At 39.3% G+C, this 19458-nt stretch overlaps 1 protein-coding gene across 1 annotated transcript in view; it reads right to left on the bottom strand.

The window, feature by feature from the left end:
• Positions 1-19458, bottom strand: part of PEX3 (peroxisomal biogenesis factor 3) — a 51847-nt gene that overhangs the window by 21656 nt on the left and 10733 nt on the right. Inside the window, exons 2-5 of the mRNA XM_007948806.2 lie at positions 14932-15063; positions 6907-6988; positions 2964-3007; positions 125-249 (exon numbers count right to left, since the gene is read on the bottom strand). Coding sequence (XP_007946997.1) covers positions 125-249; positions 2964-3007; positions 6907-6988; positions 14932-15063 — 383 coding nt within the window. The remainder of the gene's footprint in view (positions 1-124; positions 250-2963; positions 3008-6906; positions 6989-14931; positions 15064-19458) is intronic.

The following is a 19458-nucleotide window of genomic DNA, read 5'->3' as shown; positions in this document are numbered from 1 at the left end:
TAATGCTCTAAGTTCACCATCACCTGAAGAATTTATTTCACAGATATTATTATCAGGATAAATAGTCAAATTTTGAAACTTCTGAAAGAAAGGGGGCAGTATTTTGTTAGTCTATTAAACTTACGGTGCCATTTTTGCCAACTGCAGCATTATCCAGGTATATGTATCCACCAATTATGTTTAATTGGACTCGCAAAAGAACAACCAGCATACAAGTACTGTATACAGCTACGATACTTCTTGTGAAACCTTCATGGAAGAAAGAAAACCATGTGGTGTTATTATTAAAACACAAATGTGTAAAATCATGAACCATCTCTATGGCTTTTTTTTTTCATAACATGAGTTTAAAAATTACATTTGCAATTGTTTCAAATACAGAAATGTATCTGTTCACAATAGTTCATAATTATTCTATCACCTTATACCTTGTTTAACATAAATTGATATGATTTCTTATTTAAAACAGTTGTTGTTGTTGTTGTTATGTGCCGTCGAGTCATACCTGACTCATAGCAACCCCTCCTTGGGTTTCCGAGGCAGTATCACTATGGAAGTAGGATTGCCCAACCTTCCTTCCGAGGAGTGGCTGGTGGGTTTGAACCGCCAGTCGTCTGGTTAGCAGGCAAGTGTCTTAGCCACTATGCTACCAGAGCTCCCATTTAAAACAGTAGTGAATACAAATATACTAGGGGGCAGAGTTAATATATTACCTTCTATAGGAAAAGAAAGGGCTGGGAAGCACCAAGAACTGTAGCCTCAGCACTTGGAGCCATCTAGGGAGTCAGTTTAGAAGAAGAGAGGCCTGAGCATGGAAGAACTCTAGTCTTCATTTGCAGTAAAAAAGGATAAGGCTGTGAAAGGACTGAAGGCAGGTCTAGAAAGATAGGGGGAAACTGGGTGACTATAAGGAGCGCTGGTGGCATAGTGGGTAAGGCCTTTGGCTGCTAACCAGAAGGTTGGCGGTTCAAATCCACCAACTGCTCTGTGGGAGAAAGATAAGGTGATCTACTTCTGTAAAGATTTACAGCCTTGGAACCCAATGGGGGACACTATGAGTCAGAATCAATTCGATGGCAGTATTACAGGTTTCACTGTAGCCAAAGAAAAGGTTTCTCAAGGATGAGAGTGAAGATGTTGACAGCTTCTGAGAGGTATAGCAGGACAAGAAAAACGTGCAATAGATTTAGCAACAGGTTCTTCCTGATACCTGTTAGATCTGCTTGGGTGGAGACACTAGAGTAGAGCCAGTCTGCAAGGCATCAAAGAGTAAGTGGGAGTAAAGAGAAAAAAGAAAATGCAGAAATCTTTGGCCATTAGGGCATAAGAAAGTGCAAGTCAAAAGGAAATAGAGTACTAAACCAAAAACCAAACTGATAGCATCAAGCTGACTCACAGAAGAACTACCCCATAGGGTTTTCAAGGCTATAATCTTTATGGAAGCATGCTACATCTTTCTCCTATGCAGTGGCTGGTAGGTTTGAACTACTGACCATTTGGTTAGCAGCCAAGCGCTTAAACACTGTGCTACTAGAGCTCTAGAGGATTTGTTAACAAATAGGCAAGACTTAAGCATTGTTCCATCAATAAGGATAAGTTGAATTAGTGGGGAAACAACAATAAGTGATAATATAAGTGAGTTCTGAGATGTAGGCAGATATATAGGGTAGTGTTTTGTTTCAAATTTTAGCTGAAGATAATCTTACATATGCACTTGTGCTACAAAACTAGCCACACGCATTACAGAAACAACAGAAGACAGAGTTGGAGTAACCTCTCAGAGATAACCATACACCCTGAGAGACAGAATCATCAGGCCTGTCAACTTGGGACCACGGTCTCAGGGGACACCAAGTTCAATTGGCACAACATAGTACATAAAAATCTTGTTTCACAACCTACTTTGATGGGCACCAGCTGGGGTCTTAAAAGCTTTCGAGTGGCCATCTAAGATGCAACTATCGGTCTCCTCTCATCTGAAGCAAAGAAGAGTGAAGAAAATCAAAGGCATCTGGAAACAATTAGTTCAAGGATATGATGGATCCTGAGATCAGAACTAGGTGGTGCCTGGCTACTAATGCTAACCACTCAGAAAGGGATCAAACCTGGAGATCCTGCATAGAGTGGGAATTAAAATGTGGAATAAAATCCAAAAGCACAAAAATGACCAGAATTACTGGTCAGACAGAGTCTGGTAGAACCCCCGAGACTATGGCCCTGGGTTACCCTTTGGGCCTAGAACTGGATTCACTCCCATGGATTGACTCTCAGCCCAACAGCAGAAAGACCTATAAGCAGAACATCTATCCCAAGGCGATGTACCCACCTACTCTAGGGAGATACACCCCTTAGAGCAATTGGCCCGGGGCACCAGAGGGACAGCATTCACACAAAGGAAAAGCTGGACAGACAGAAGTGCATAGTCAAGAAGGGCACGAAGGGGTCGTCACAGGGAGTGGGAGGGGAACAGGGAGTGGGAGGGGAGGAGAATTTGTTATGGTTGGGGATGGTAATCAGGGCATGAAATCAAATGAACTATTGCACGTAAAACAAATTTTGCTCTGTAAATTTGCACCCAAAGCACAATAAAATTAAAAACAAAACAAAAGAAAACAAAAAATTTTCATCACTAATGAAACTCTGCAAAAACAGCAAAGTAAAGTTACTATCTAGGCTGGAATAAAAATGTCCTTTAAGATACAATATTGTCTATGGTAATTTTTGGCAACGAGTTTGGTTTTTTTGGTTTAGGGCAATTTTACATAATCATCAGCATAACAACACTAACATCTACCAAGTATTTTCTATGGACAGATACTAATCTACTTACTTTATGAGAATTATTTAATCCTCTCAACAACTCTATGAGGTAGGTAAAGAAGAGTCATGCCCATAACAGAGTACCAAAATTTCCCTTTATTAATGCTTTAAGGCTGTATGTCACACAGAATATGTAGGCTTACTTATTATCTTCAGATCCTCCCATATTTCTAGCTTGTTTGGAGGCCTAAAGAAAAAGTCAGAAAATGTGAAAATAATAATCTAGATAATTTAACAACTTTATAGATTTATATTTAGTTTTTTAAAATTAAAAACAAGACAGGATCACTGCAGAAGGCAACAAAGCCCATGAAATAAAGCAAAAAACAAAAACAAAAAGCAAAAAAAGAAGTAATTCTAGTGATCAACGTTAGCAACAATTTACACTGGTCTGCATTCTTCCAGTCGTCTTTCTCTCTCTGAGCATAAGCATACGTGTGTTATAAAATCACATAGGAAAAGCAGAAAAAAATGCTTACTTCTTTTCCTTTATCAGTTTTACAAATAATGAGGTGGATCCTAGAATCCTTCAAAAGTAATTAATTAGTTGTTTTTTGTTTGAAAGCATCATTAAGAACACATGAATTTAAACGTATATCTATTTGATGTGTTTTAATCCATTGCAACAGTTATCCTTATTGATATTCAAATTACCCATCTGTGGCCACTGGGGACTATTCAGGTTGGCTCTGGGAATCTTTTTGGCTCAACCCCATTAGTCTTTGACACTTTCCTTGCTTTGTGATATGAAAAGTTGTTTTGGGTTCATCTTGTTTAGTTATTGCTGCAGATTTGAAACTACCCATTTCTCCAAGAAGCCCTGGTTCCTTGTAGCTGGAAATGGTAGTTAGAAACCGTAACCTTGCAATGAAAGATATTCAATGCTACTGGGCAGGCTTTTTCCATGGACAAAGCCAGCAAAGGTGTGTGCATGTACTAATTTATTTTTAACTCTCGCTCACTGCCATCGAGTCGGATCTGGCTCATAGCAACCCCTCCTTGGGTTTCCAGGGCAGTATCTCTATGGAAGTAGATTGCCCAATCTTCTTTCCGAGGAGTGGCTGGTGGGTCTGAACTGCCAGCCTTCTGGTCAGCAGTCAAATGCCTTAGGCATTATGCCACCCATATTCAAAGAGATAAAAATACATCATGAGCTCATGCTGATTCTTCTAATTCTAAATTAGGACCATAGGTTTTTTTTTAAAAACTTAATCTCCTTGATCTCACATCTGTATTTCTTTCTGCTCACGCTAGAAATCAATGATACCAAAATAATTCCTAAATCACTTATCAATCCATGCATAACAGTCTCAGAATAACAACGGCAATACTGAAATGAGCTTAAAGTTCTTTTGTTTAATTTTTTAAATTCTGTTTGTCCATAGAGTATATATCTCACTAGGGATATATATCAAATTTCTGTGTTTTAAAATCAGTTGGTTAGAGTTTTTGTCTTTGTGGTTATACCACCAATATCTACGTTTAAAACAATTTATTTTACTCTCAATTTTTAAAGATTATACATATGGGTGCATTATTTGTGTGGGTATGTTGAGGAAAAGTACAGTATTAAAGTTTTATAATTATATAAATTATTTATAGGAATCTAAAGTCAAATTTATATAACACAGTATATCCAAAGAAGTCACTTCCTATTTCCCTTTTCTAATTTTCTTCCTTCAGTATGTTGTTGTTGTTGTTATGTGCTGTCGAGTTGGACCTGACTCATAATGACCCCTCCTTGGGTTTCCGAGGCATATCGCTACAGAAGTAGATTGCCCAACCTTCCTTCCGAGGAGTGGCTGGTGGGTTTGAACTGCCAGCCATCTGGTTAGCAGTCAAGTGCCTTAGGCACCACACCACCAGAGCTCCTAGTCCTTCAATACAGGACATACATATTTGTTTATGTTAAAGAAAACAATGGAAGGTTAAAGCATTGGGCTTTTTTTAATAGTCCTTTAGTATAGGTGACTATTAAAAAACCCCAATGCTTTAACCTTCCATTGTTTTCTTTAACATAAACAAGTATGCATGTCTATTCATATATGTCCCTCTTAGAGAAACGGTAGCATACTATACATATTTTTCTTCACTTTTTTTTTAAAAACAAATATCTAGCAATATATCTTGGATCATTATCTCACAGCAGAATGCAGAGACAGGTATCTTTTTTTTTTTTAAGCTATGGCATTATCTCTAGTACTCCATTGTGTGGACTCGATGTACTATATAGATGTAACTCAGGGCCTTCAAATCATCTATGTGGAATGACTAGAATTTTTATTTATTTTTAAATTTTAATCTGTCATAAACCAATACTTTCACAAAACATGCAAATAAATTACTTGAAAAATGAAGAAAGCCCAAAGATACACAAAATAATACTCTTTATTATTATGATCAGATGTAACTTTTTATTTCAATAAGAAAGTGAATTACCATTCCAGTTGTGGGATATTACTAGCTTTCAGTATTCCTCCTCAAGACAAATCTATCTCTTTCTTTTCTATCCTCTATTTATGCACATATGTTGTTGTTGTTATGTGCCGTCGAGTTGGACCTGACTCATAGCACCCCACCTTGGGTTTCCGAGGCATTATCACTATGGAAGTAGATTGCCCAACCTTCCTTCCGAGGAGTGGCTGGTGGGTTTGAATTGCCAGTCTTCTGATCAGCAGTCAAGTGCCTTAGGCACTATGCTACCAGAGCTCATATAGGTGGTACTAAGTATTTATTTGACTAAGAGTAAGCTGCTTATGTTTCTTCTACAGCATCCCTGATATTTATAAACTAAAATGTACATCTCTAGGTAGGAGTCATATCCTGTCAATCTCAAAGCATGAGATCTAGATGAAATTTAGGGGGAAAACCCTTATCATCAGTACTATACTTCAATCAGATTTTAAAAAAATACACAAATCATTGTAATTTTGGGAAAATTCTCTGAATATAGAAATTTTTTTCAAGAAAAATTTCCAGCTTGTTATTTAGCCTGTGAGCACTAAGTTCCTAGCTGCAAAATGGCAATGATAATATCTGCCTCATGGGGATACTGGGATATGAAATGCAAGCATGAAAGTAGAGTACCTAGCCCTGGGCCTGGAACAGAGAGACACTCCAAGAAAAGTATTTCTTCCCCTGGCTGTCTGGACGGTTATGACAAGGCAAGCAAATATTTCAGTAAGGCCACAGTGATTAAAGGTTAATTAGTAAAAGCATGCCCCTCCCCCCTCATCCACACAACTTATTCATTAAATAACAAGGCCATTTCTTTCTGGAAGTTCTCTCAAATGAACACAGCATCACCCAAATTAAAATATTCCAACACACACTGCACTCCATATACAAGATCATATTATATGTGAGTGCTTCGTAAACAGTAAACTTTCATGGTAACGTAAATTATTGTCAGTGCTTGCTCCTTTGTATTTCTACTTTGTTTCGTACATAATTTAAAACGTGAGTTTATATGGTTTATTTATAATGTATGTTTACATGATTTATCGATTATAGTAAATTTCTGTAATATTCAACATGTAAGCCTTATACCATCTGGTTCAGGAAGCACATTCCAAATATACCCAATAACTGAGTATCTCAATAATGTCAATGATAAAAGATCTCATTATTTATATACAAAGCAGAATAAATGCAAACACTGTTACCCTAAATGCTTTGGGGAACAAAAAAAAAGAAAAACAGTCAAACTCACTGCTGTCGAGTTGGTTTTGACTCATAGAGACCCTTCCTTGGGTTTCTGAGGCAGTATCTCTATGGATGTAGATTGCCCAAACTTCCTTCCAAGGAGTGGCTGGTGGATTTGAACCACTAGCCTTCTGGTTAGCAGTCAAATGCCTTAGGCACTATGCTACCAGAGTTCCCCTTGGGGAACAAGGTAGAGAATAAATAAACGGACAAATAAAATATCAATGATATAATTAGTAAATATTTTTATCTCATTGAGTCTATTATAGGCTTCATTTAGAAAGAAATACAGGACCACAAAGACTTCTGAGAAGTATTTCAGTTCATTCTGTAAACCTGAAGTGCAGTGGGTAAGTGAAAATAGCTGGAGCAGGCATTTACCTGTTTTTGAGCAGAGCTGTGAGGCTCTCGGAGTTGAGTTGCTGCATTAAGGCCTCTCTCAGTGTTGGGAGCATGGACAGCACTGTAACAGAGACAGAAAATAAAGGTGGTCACAAGGGATGTAACTGTCCTGAGAAATAAATGCAAATTATTTCAGGCTACATGACAGGACTAGCTACTGGCTAGAGTTGGGAGGGATGGACAAGGCCAGAGAATTCAAATTATTATAATTACCATTAATATAAAACTACATTTATAATTTATCTACTTATGTAAAATGAAAAAAATTATACATATGCTATGATCACAGCAATGTTACAACTACCTATAGAAGAAAGAATGGAAAGAATTATTTCCAAATGTTAACAGTGGTGGTCTTTGGAGTATAGATTATGCATAATTTCATTTTCCCCTTTCTTTTCTCTATATTCTCCAAATTATTTTAAACAAATCTTTATTTTTTATACAATAAAAATGATCAAAAACAACATTTTTATCTTAGTTACACTTTCAGATTCACATTTTATTTCTAATTTTAGAAAAAGTTTATTTCTTAAAAAGTACAAAGCAACAAGCATTTATTATAATCCAGATAAAAGTATATCAGGCTACGCTTTAAGAACTGCTAAGTTTTGTTTCCAGTTTTGCTAGTGGCTATTCTTGTTCTTAACTCCCAGGAATAATGTGAAAATAAAATGAGATAGTACTCTATGGAATATGCTATTAAAATAAAAGAGTGTGTGTGGTGCAGTGAATTACTTAGTATGGCTTTTCTAGCCTTAGTCTTTGTAACTTCCAGCGGATTACTGGGCGGTGTTGTTGTTGGTGTTGTTAGGTGCCATCAAATCATTTCTGACTCATAGCGACCCTATGCACAGCAGAATGAAACACTGTCCAGTGATGTACCAGTCTCATGATCCTTGCTATACCTGAGCCCATCATTGTAGCCACTGTGTCAATCCATCTCATTGAGGGCCTTTCCCTTCTTCATTGACCCTCCACTTTACCAAGCATGATATCCTTCTCCAGGGAATGGTTCCTCCTGACTACATGACCAAAGTAGGTGAGAGGAAGTCTGGTCATTCTCACTTCCAAGGAGCATTCTGGTTTTACTTCTTCCAGGACACATCTGTTACTCCTTTTAGCAGTCCATGGTACTCTTAGCATTCTTCTCCAACACCAGAACTCAAAAGCATCAACTATTCTTTGGTCTTCCTTACTCATTGTCCAGCTCTCTGGTGGCATAGTGCCTAAGGCATTTGACTGCTAACCAGAAGGCTGGCAGTTAAAACCCACCAGGCACTCCTCGGAAGGAAGACTGGACAATCTACTTCCATAGAGATACTGCCTCAGAAACCCAAGGAGGGGTTGCTATGAGTGGCAATTGACTGGATGGCAGTGAGTTTTTTTTTTGTTCACATACGTAAGAGGCAATTGAAAATATCATGGCTTGGGTTAGGTGCACCTTAGTCTTCAAGGACACGTCTTTAACTCTTCATCACTTGAAAGAGATCTTCTGGAACAGATTTTCCCAATGCAATATATCATCTGATGTCTCAACTGCTGCTTCCATTGGTGTTGACTGTTTGTTATTGTTGTTGTTAAGTGCCATCGAGTCATCTCTGACTCATAGCGACCCAATGCATAGCAGATGAAACACCGCCCAGTCTCGAGCCAGCTCCACGATTCCTGCTACACTTGAGCCCATTGCTGCTATCACCGTGTCAATCCACCTCATTGAGGCCTTCCCCTCTTTCGTCGACCCTCCACCTTACCAAGCACAACATCCTTCTCCAAGGAATGGTCCCTTCTGACAACATGACCAAAGTATGATGAAGTCTGGCCATTCTCACCTCCAAGGAGCATTCTGGCTGCACTTCCTCCAGGACAGATCTGTTAGTTCTTTTAGCAGTCCATGGTAGTTTCAGCATTCTCGCCAACACCACAGCTCAAAAGCATCAACTCTTCTTCAGTCTTCCTTACCAAGCATGATATTCTTTTCCAGGGACTGGATCCTTCTAACTGCATGTCCAAAGTAGGTGAGATGAAGTCTGGTCATTCTCACTTCCAAGGAACATTCTGGTTGGAATGGATGCATTTCTTTAGAATGGATCTCTTCCAGTCAGTTGACCAGGTAGCTGTCTTCCAGATCTCTTGGCATAACCGAGTGAGTGCCTCCAGTGGGGCATCTGTATGTTGAAACATCTCAATGGGTATTCTGTCAATTCCTGGAGCCTTGTTCCTTGCCAATTCCCTCAATACCAATACCTCAATACCAGCTCTCACATGCATATGAGGTGATTACAAATACCATGGCTTGTGTCAGATGCACCTTAGTCCTCAAGGAGACATCTTTGCTCTTCAGCACTTGAAAGAGGTCCTTTGCAGCTGATTTGCCCAGTGCTATACGTCATCTGATGTCCTGACTGCTGCTTCTGTTGGCGTCGATTGTAGAACCAAGCAATGTGAAGTCTTTGACAATTTCAGTCTTTTCTCCATTTATCATAATGCTGCTTATAGGTTGAGTTGTGAGGATTTTTGTTACCTTTATATTGAGATGTAATCCATACTGCAGACTGTATTCTTTAATCTTCATCAGTAATACTTCAAGTCATCCTCACTTTCAGCAAGTAAAGTTGTCGTCAGCGTATCACAGGTTGTTAACGATTCTTCCTCCAATCCTGATGCCACGTTCTTCTTCATATTGTCCACCTTCTTGGATTATTTGCTCAGCATACAGATTGAATAAGTATGGTGAAAGGATACAACCCTGATGCACTCCCTTCGTGATTTTAAACCATGCAGTGTCCCCTTGTTCTGTTTGAATGACAGCCTCCTGGTCTATATACAGGTTCCTCATGAGTACAATTAAATGTTCTGGAATTCCCATTCTTCTCAATGTTATCCACAATTTGTTATGATCCACATAATCAAATGCTTTTGCATAGTCAAGAAAACACAAGTACACCTCTTTCTGGTATTCTTTACTTTGAGCCAAGATCCATCTGACATCACCAATGATATCCCTCGTTCCATGTCCTCTTCTGAATCCAGCTAGCATTTCTGGAAGTTCTCTGTATTATACAATATATTGCTGCAACTGCTTTTGAATTATCTTCAGTAAGATTTTACTTGCAAGCAATATTAATGATATTGTTCGATAATTTCCACATTGTGTGGGATCACCTTTCTTTGGAATGGGTACAAATATGGATCTCTTCCAGTCAGGTAGCTGTCTTCCAGATCTCTTGGCATAGCAGAGTGAGTGCCTCTAGTGAGGCATCCGTATGCTGAAACATCTCAATGGGTAACTCATCAATTCCTGGAGCCTTGTACCTCGCCAATTCCTTCAGCACAGCTTCGACCCCTTCCCTCAATACCATTGGTTCTTGAACATATGCCACCTCCTGAAATGGATGAAGATCAGCCAGTTCTTTTTGGTACAGTGACTCTGTGTATTCCTTCCATCTTCTTTAGATGTTTCCTGCATTGTTCAATATTTTGCCATAGAATCTTTCAATATTGCAATTTGAGGCTTAAATTTTTTCTTCCATTCTTTCAGCTTGAGAAATGCCAAGTGTGTTCATCCCTTTGTTGTTGTTATGTGCCGTCGAGTCAGCCCCGACTCATAGCGACCCCTCCTTGGGTTTCCGAGGCAGTATCACTACGGAAGTAGGATTGCCCAACCTTCTTTCCGAGGAGTGGCTGGTGGGTTTGAACCGCCAGCCTTCTGGTTAGCAGTCAAGTGCCTTAAGCACTATGCTACCAGAGCTCCTGTTCATCCCTTTAGGTTTTCTAATTCCAGGTCTTTGCACATATCATTATAATAATTGTCTTTGTTTTCTTGAGCTGCCCTTTGAAATCCTCTGTTCAGCTCTTTTATCTTGTCATTTCTTCCATTTGCTTTAGCTACTCTTTGTTCAAGAGCAAGTTTCAGAGTCTTTTCTGACATCCATTTTGGTGTTTTCTTCCTTTCTTGTCTTTTTTTATAGATGACGTTCTTGATGTCATTCCACAAATCCTCTGGTTTTCAATCATTGGTGTTCGATGCATCAAATCTATTCTTTAGATGGTCTCTAAATTCAGGATGGATATAATCAAGGTCATATCTTGGTTTTCGTGGACTTCTTTTAATTGTCTTCACCCTCAACTTGAACTTGCATATGAGCAGTTGATGGTCTGTTCCACAATCTGCTCCTGGTCTTGTTTTGGCTGAAGATATTGAACTTCTCCATCTCCTCTTGCAACACATGTAGTCAATCTGATTCCTGTGTATTTCATCTGGTGAAGTCCATGTGTATAGCTGTCACTTACATTGTTGATAAAAGGTATTTGCAATGAATAAATCATTGGTCTTGCAGAATTCTATCATGCATTATTTCTATCATCAAGGCCATATTCACCAAGTACCAGTGACTCTTCTTTGTTTCCAACTTTTGCATTCCAGTCACCAATATGAGGTGGATTACCAGGTGGGACCATGCAAATAAGGTGTACAGACCTTTGATGTTGGGATTGGTTAATTTTGTCACTTTGCCAGGCTTAAAATGAGACTTCCTAGAGGCAAAGGGGGACTCTCACTGCCATCAAGAGAGTAGAGCCAGAGGTGAAGAGCATGACCTTGGACCTGAGATCCCTGTCCTGGACGTCCTTGGCTGAGAGATGCCCTGGCAGAGAGAAGTGTCAGTGGAACCAAGACATGAGACAGAGCAGCAGGCTTTCCTGGCCCACAGAGGCAGAGGCCAGGCCAAGAGGCCAAGAGCCAGAGAGGCATGTCTGAGAGCACAGCAGAAGGGAGACTGTCCTGATAGAAGAACTGTAGCCTGAGTGTGTTCCTGGACCTGAATTGTAGCCTGTTACTTCCCTAATAAACCCCCTAATTGTGAGTATTGTCTGTGAGTTCTGTGTGTGACAAATTATCGAACCCAGCAGAAAAGCAGTGAGTACTGTGGGAGGGACAGTTGGTGCCGAAGTTGGTAAAAAGGCTGGAGGGTGGTGGTGGCATGTATAGACTCATAGGAATAAGTCTCGGGCTGCTGCTTCCTCTTGTGAAGTTAGAGTAGGTCAGAAGATGCTTTTTCCATGTCTTTTTTGCAGTGTGTATAGGAGTTACTTTATTCATTGGCTCTATACATAGTATAAAAAATGCTAGAGAAATGCACACAAAAAATTTAAAATATGTCCTAATACTAAATAAGTAACAATAACCAAATGAAAACAGATCCAAAGATCACAAATACCACATTTTACAAGGAAAAAATTTAGTGTACAATTCCCACTTCTTGAGAAGGCATGGCACATTGGCTTCAGCATATTTCCTCAAGTCTTATGTCTAAGCCACCTAAGTTATTTAGACCATTACAAAAAGTAGCAGCTCAGAACCAATGTTCAAGAGGTGGCTTAGCTCTTAGTGTGCACTTAGGACATCTTTAGTCCAAACACAAAACTACTTTATAAAGAAAAAGCAAGGACTATAGTTCTGTATTCAGAAAACGGAATTAGTACAGAACTATTTTAATGATTGTGTGGTATAAGAACATGATTGGAGAGAACTCCTTCATAATTCTCCTAAGAGATAACAGCTTACTCCCACTTCAGCCTATTCAAGCAAACAGAAGTGTACTCTTCTCTACCAGCCATCGTACTAACACTGAACAAATATGCTCTGTCTCTAGAAATAGCTGATGATAGCATTTATGTCTTCCTTTAGCCATCTGAGATTCATGCTCAGCATCCTCAGTTCAACCACAAATCACAGCATGATGCTTCACTAGCCTTGAATCTGCATGACCATGAGTAAGTTATTTAATCTCTCTCCTCATCTGTAAGTCAAGAATAATATAGTATCTAACTCATAGAGTTGTTATAGGATTGAGGCAAATAAAGAACAGACTCCTAATAGTGGAGCCCCACAGGCGTGGGCCTACTCCAGTTTTGGCTGAGAGCTGCAAGATCTGGAGGAATGGCAGCTGGGGCTGCCAATTAACTATGCTCCTCCCAACAGAAGGTCTGAGTGGTGTATGTCCAAGGCTGTCAAAACCATCAGATGAATAAATGGCCAGTGAGCTGATTTCAACATCAGTTGTTCTTAAAAGAACTGCTAGAGAAAGGATTAATCTTCAAACCATAAAAAAGAAAAACATGTTTGACATGGATTTGAGCAGTGATTCTTCAGGAAGTTATTCCAAATGGAATGTAACTCCTAGTTCTCTTCAAGTTATGGGTGATTGAATTTCTTATGGTCATTCTCCCTATAGGTTTCTAGCTCTAGAGGTTAAATTATTAGTTAGTTAACAGTGACTTGGTATACACTATTGTGCTAGATTTTCTAGTCTGTAGTTACCTATAACAAATTAACAAAATTACTCTTTACTATGATCTACAAGGGAGCTCTGGTGGCATAGTGCCTAAGGCACTTGACTGCTATAGCAGAAGGTTGGCAGCTCAAATCCACCAGCCACTCCTCAGAAGGAAGCTTGGGCAATCTACTTCCGTAGTGATACTGCCTCGGAAACCCAAGGGGGGGTTGCTATGAGTTGGATCCAACTTGATGGCAATGAGTTAGATGACCTACAAGGCCTGTTAGAAATTAAATTGTGTACTCCAAAAATATGATTTGTAAATCCTAATCTCTGTCTTTGTGGTTATAATCCCATTTGGGAATGGGCTGTGTATTTTATGTTGATGAGGAAGGATTAGTATAGGATGTGTCTTAATCTCTTTTGAGATATACAGGCAGTCCCCGGGTTATGAACCAATCCATGTAAAAAAAAAAAAAAAAACCCTCACTGCTGTCGAGTCGATTCCAACTCACAGCAACCCCTCTGTGGGTTTCTAAGGTGGTATCTCTACAGAAGCTGATTGCCCAGTCCTCCTTCTGAGGAGTGGCTGGTGCGTTTGAACCACCAGGCTTCTGGTTAGCAGTCAGATGCCAAGGTATAGACAATGGTTTATAATAACAAACAGGTGGGACTTTGTGATGTACACAAAACACTATTATTACTGTATTACATTAAAGATGTTTTAGTGTATCTGGAAGTGTTTCTCTAGTGTTTTTTATGCACAGAAAGGCATACACATCTTACCAGTCACGTATGAATCATACCTAACTGTTTTGACTTATGTACAAACTTGACTTAAAGACAGATTTAAGAATGGAACTAGCTTGTAATCCGGGAACTGCATGTAAAGGAGATTAAACAAGCAAGTGAAAGGAACAGAGATGGGGGAAGAGAGATGCCAAGCTACCTAAAGATCACCCAGAGAAGCTTCAAAGGGACAAGGACCTTCCTCCAGAGCCGAAAGAGAAAGAAAGCCTTCCTCGAGAGCCAGTACCCTGAATTCAGATGTCTAGCTCCTAAACCATGAGAAACTAACTTTGTTTGTTGAAGCCACCCACTTGTGTGTGGTATTTCTGTCACAATAGCACTAGATAATTAAGACAAGGCCCAATGGGACCAGGCCTGCCTCTGCAGCTCACTTCTGTCATTCTCACCCTATTCTAGTTATATGGCCTGTTGGCTGTATATTGAATGTGCCAAGCCTGAGGCATTTAGGGTTTTTCCTCAAACTGCATCTCCTCAGAGAGACCCAACTCTCCCAAGTGCCACATCTTCCAGAGCATCCCCATCCATCACATAGCTTTATTTTCCTTATAGCAGCCATCACCCCCTAAAGTTACTTACTTGTTGTTTATCATCTTTTTCTCTCACTAGACAATAAACTCAAAAGGTCAGGGATTTCGTTTTTATTGTTCACCTCTTGTTTCCATACTGTTGGGCTTCACAACCACTTCCCAAACAAATAAATAAAAATAAATGAACAAACATTTAATATTGATTATGTTTTCTTAAAATTCTTATTAAAATGATGTACTTCAGTTAATGAACGTAAATACTGTTAGGTTTATCATTGTTTGTCTCCTCCTCTAATGCTGGCCCTGGAGGTAGCAAATCCATGCAAACGTCAAGCAGTATGCGTACGTCAAGCAGTATGCGTACGGGGAAGTATCTGTCTTGGTCTTACCAGTCATGTTGCATGTCCTCTGGTTACTTTCAAAGTGATACTGTCGTCTTGCTTGAGCGATGTACTCTGCAGCCTCCCTTTCTTGTATTTCTCTGATTTTTTTCTGTCCATATTTTCCCAGGATATATACTCCTAAAATCATTTAAAAACAAAACAAAACAAAAAAAAACCAAGCTAGTATATTAAACCAGTGAGTGTTAAAGATCTCAAACAATACGCTTAACCCTCTGCATTCAAGTATAAGGCTCATGGTAGTGAAAAGCCCAAACTTACAACTTTTTAAAAAACACAATTAAAACTGTGTAAGGCTAGCCTAAAAAGATGGAAAAGGAGACCAGCATTTTAACAGCCAAGGACAGAGGAAATGAAGGGTAAATAAGGACTTGGTCTGAAGAAGCAGAAAGGAATTAGTCTGGTAAGGTCTTTAATAGTATTCTAAATGTCCAGCAATCAGAAATTGTTTAAATAAATTATGGTCTATCCATACAATGGAATCTTATTAAAAAACACATTACTAAATAGTAAGTCAAGGAAATATCCATGTCAAGATCTCTGAGGTTCTATCTTTTTCAATATAAATAATCCAAAAACCATGGCTGGTGGGTTTGAACCGCCAGCCTTCTGGTTAGCAGTCAAAACACCACTAGAGCTCCTTCAATATATACAGGGAAAAACAGATGCGTTTTAATAAATCATAAATAATAATCCCACTGAATGGTGGCACAACAGGTTATTTCTTCCCCCTTCTGCTTGTTTCTCTACGTTTCCCATACTTTCTTCAGTGAACATGTTTTTAAAAATATATTTTTTAAAAGTAGTAGTGAAAGAAAGGTAGTCAGGCAGACATCTATTTATTTATTCATGTGTTAGAAAAATCTCCGTGTCTGAGAAAAGGAGAGGGAATACAACTTAAACTATCTAAAACTAGCAACTCGAATGGAAAAGGGAGGGAGAAGAGGGTGTAGAGATTCCCAAATTATAACAGCACAGTACAAAAACAGTGGTGGTATCATGTGCTCTGTAATGTACTTTGAACTACTTCAGCATAGGAAGTGTGATATAAATGTGTACATTTTGGTCTGTACTTTGGGGTCAGTTAATTACCATAACTGGGAATATTAACATGTCAAAGTGGTTGGTTAGCTAGCATTCGATCAAAGCCATACTTCCACATTTAAATGCTTCAGCTAATCTCTGATCAGCATCAGATATTATTGATTTCTGCATAGTGAATATCAGATAATGGATTTTCATAGATTAAACTATGGGTGTTTCAGATATTGGATTAGCTAAAATGTTTTACTAATATTCATATGAACCAGAATATAAGAATCCAGCAAGCCTTTCACTCTAGGAATGGTTTAGCTTTCAGTCCTCAGCTGCTAGTTTAGAGGATTCTTGGGCAAATGAGTTAACCAGTTGGACAGCTAGATTTTACCACTGGAATACTGCTGTATTTGCTTCAGGCAAATCTTTGTGCCTGATTCTATTGTAGCACCACAGAAGGCCAGAGCACTGGCATTTCAAAGAGCTCACAGAACAGGTTGTGCCACCGCTTTCTCTCTGCTTGCTAACAAGATGTTTTCATGGGGGTGGGATTTGGTTTCATTGTAACTCACAGCAAGGTTGAAGGGCAGTAGCTAATCCTCACTTACCTTCAACTGTTTGTGGCTCCCAGTGTCTACCAAAAGGAGTCTAAGAACTGCGGGTGACCTAATTAATTGCATTTGATTTGATCTGTTTGCCACAGGTAAGGAGGGGACAGCACTATAAAACCAAAACCAAATTCACTGTCATTGAGTCAATTGTGACTCATAGTGACCCCACCTTGGGTTTCTGAGGCAGTATCTCTACGGAAGTAAATTGCCCAATCATCCTTCCAAGGAGTGGCTGGTGGGTTTGAACTGCCAGCCTTCGGGTTAGCAATCAAATGCCTCAGGCACTACACCACAGGTGAGATGATAAGATGTTATACATTCTCAAAAATAACAGCTTAGTAAAAAGGTATGTGCTATAAACAATTACATATAAATAACTATGACCACTGTTGCAATGTTTGTATGCAAATAAAAGTGCTGTTGTTGTTGTTATGTGCTGTCCAGTTCGCAGCGACCCCTCCTTGGGTTTCCGAGGTGATATATCACTAGGAAGCAGATTGCCCAACCTTCCTTCCGAGGAGTGGCTGGTGGGTTTGAACCTCCAACCCTAGTCAAATGCCTTAGGCACTACGCTACCAGAGCTCCTAAAGTGTTGTAGTCAGGTTTAAAGAATAAAATTTCATGCAAGTGGTTTCATGGCTACCATTTTCATAACCCTTCCTCAATAAACTGATGGTAATGTGACAGTATCAAAAGGATTAAGAACTGACTTATGTTTCACAAAGTAACCTTTGTACTGTTGTTGTTGTTAGGTGCCATCAGTCATGTCAGACTCATACAGACCCTATTCACAGCAGAACGAAACACCGCCTGGTTCTGTGCCAGCTCCATGATCCCTGCTATACTTGAGCCCATCATCGCAGCCACTGTGTCAATCCATCTCATTGAGGGCCGTACCCTTTTTCATCAACCCTCCACCTTAGCAAGCACGACATCTTTCTCCAGGGAATGGTCCCTTCTGACAACATGACCAAAGTAGGTGAGGTGAAGTCTGGCCATTCTTGCTTCCAAGGAGCATTTTGGCTCCACTTCCTCCAGGACAGATCTGCTAGTTGTTTCAGCAGTCCATGGTACTTTCAGCATTCTTCGTCAGCACCACAACTCAAAAGCATCACTTCTTCTTCAGTCTTCCTTATTCATTATCTGGCTCTCACATGCGTATGAAGTGATTGAAAATGTCATGGCTTGTGTCAGGCACACCTTACTCCTTAAGGAGACATCCTTGCTCCTCAGCACTTGAAAGAGGTCTCTTGCAGTGGACTTGCAGGATGTCCTGACTGCTGCTTTGATTGTAGAACCAAGCAATGTGAAGTCTTTGACAACTTCAATCTTTTCTCCATTTATTGTGATGCTGCTGATAGGTCCAGTTGTGACAATTTTTGTTTTCTTTATATTGAGATGTAATCCATACTGCAGACTGTATTCTTCAGTCTTCATCAGTAAGTGCCTCAAGTCATCCTCACTTTTAGTGAGCAAAGTTGTGCCTTCGGCATATCGCAGGGATATGCTGCTTTTAACACTCTGTACAGGGAACCTCTGTACAGATGACCCTTAATTCACAACTAGCTCTGAATGAATCACTGTATCTTACTTTGCACAATAGATTACTGAGTTATACGTAAAACGATTATTTCTCAAATTATATTGTAAAATGAAACTTTGAAATGACACCTTTGCGCAGCTAAGAACTTCCCTGGAAACTGAGTAAATGTAACTGGTATGGGCATTTTCCAGGGGACGTGGTCCACCCCGTCATCAGATTCTCAAAAGTGTCTGATAAAAAGATTTTCAGGAATTACTGTGTTTGGTCAATGTAATCTATTCTAATTAAAGATAAAACTCACTGCCATCAAATCGTTTCCGACTCATAGCGATCTCCATTGGGTTTCTGAGGCTGTATATCTTTACGGAAGTAGATTGGCCTGTCTTCTTTCCATAGAGTAGCTAGTGGGTTTGAACTGCTGACCTGACCTAGCAGTCAAGTGCCTTATCCACTACACCACCAGAGGTCCTTAAACCAAAAAACCAAACTCACTGCCATCAAGATCACTTCTCCTCATCCCCTCTACGATTGTCTTCATTCAGACTCTGAATATTAATGCTCTCAAACTGGTTTAACAGGTTCCTAACTCTTCTATCTCTGGTTTCACAAACTTCTAATCCATCTTCCATATGCGAAGTGATTTTATAAGACATAAATTGAACTACATAATTTCTGTGTTTAGAATCCTTCAATATCTTGCCCTCATACAAATGTTTCTTAATGTGGATTCCCTGTTCCACTTACATCAGAATTACTTTTGTAAAAAAGTTTCATGCAAATATCCCCAAGGGTCTCATATTATATCATGCTGCATCCATACTACACAGACTTTGCCACACAATGAAAGCTTAAGAAATATTTGCTCAATGAGTTAAGGAGCTCTTGAGCCATACTCCAGACCTAAAGAATCAGAACATGGGACAACGGTTTCTATATTTTTATTAAGTTCCTTAAGTGATTTTTAATCATATTAAAGTCTGAGAGAAACACTTACTGATGAAGATCAAAGACTATAACAAAAACCTCGCAACTAGACCAATAAGTAATATTATGATAAATGGAGAAAATATTGAAGTTGCCAAGGATTTCATTTTACTTGGACTCAAAATCAATGCCCATGGAAGCAGCAGTCAAGGAATCATATGATGTATTGCATTGGGCAAATCTGCAACAAAAGACCTCACTGAACTGTTAAAAGCAAAGCTGTCACTATGAAGACTAAGATGGGCCTGATCCAAGCCATGGTATTTTTTTTTTTAATTGTGATTTGGGTGAAGATTTACAGAGCAAATTCACTTTCCATACAGCAGTTCACATATACTTTGT

This window comes from Orycteropus afer, unplaced genomic scaffold (assembly GCF_000298275.1).
Source record: "Orycteropus afer afer isolate SDZICR_OR568_19922 unplaced genomic scaffold, OryAfe1.0 scaffold00226, whole genome shotgun sequence".
NCBI lineage: Eukaryota > Metazoa > Chordata > Mammalia > Tubulidentata > Orycteropodidae > Orycteropus > Orycteropus afer.
This window is presented reverse-complemented; position numbering and strand designations above follow the sequence as displayed.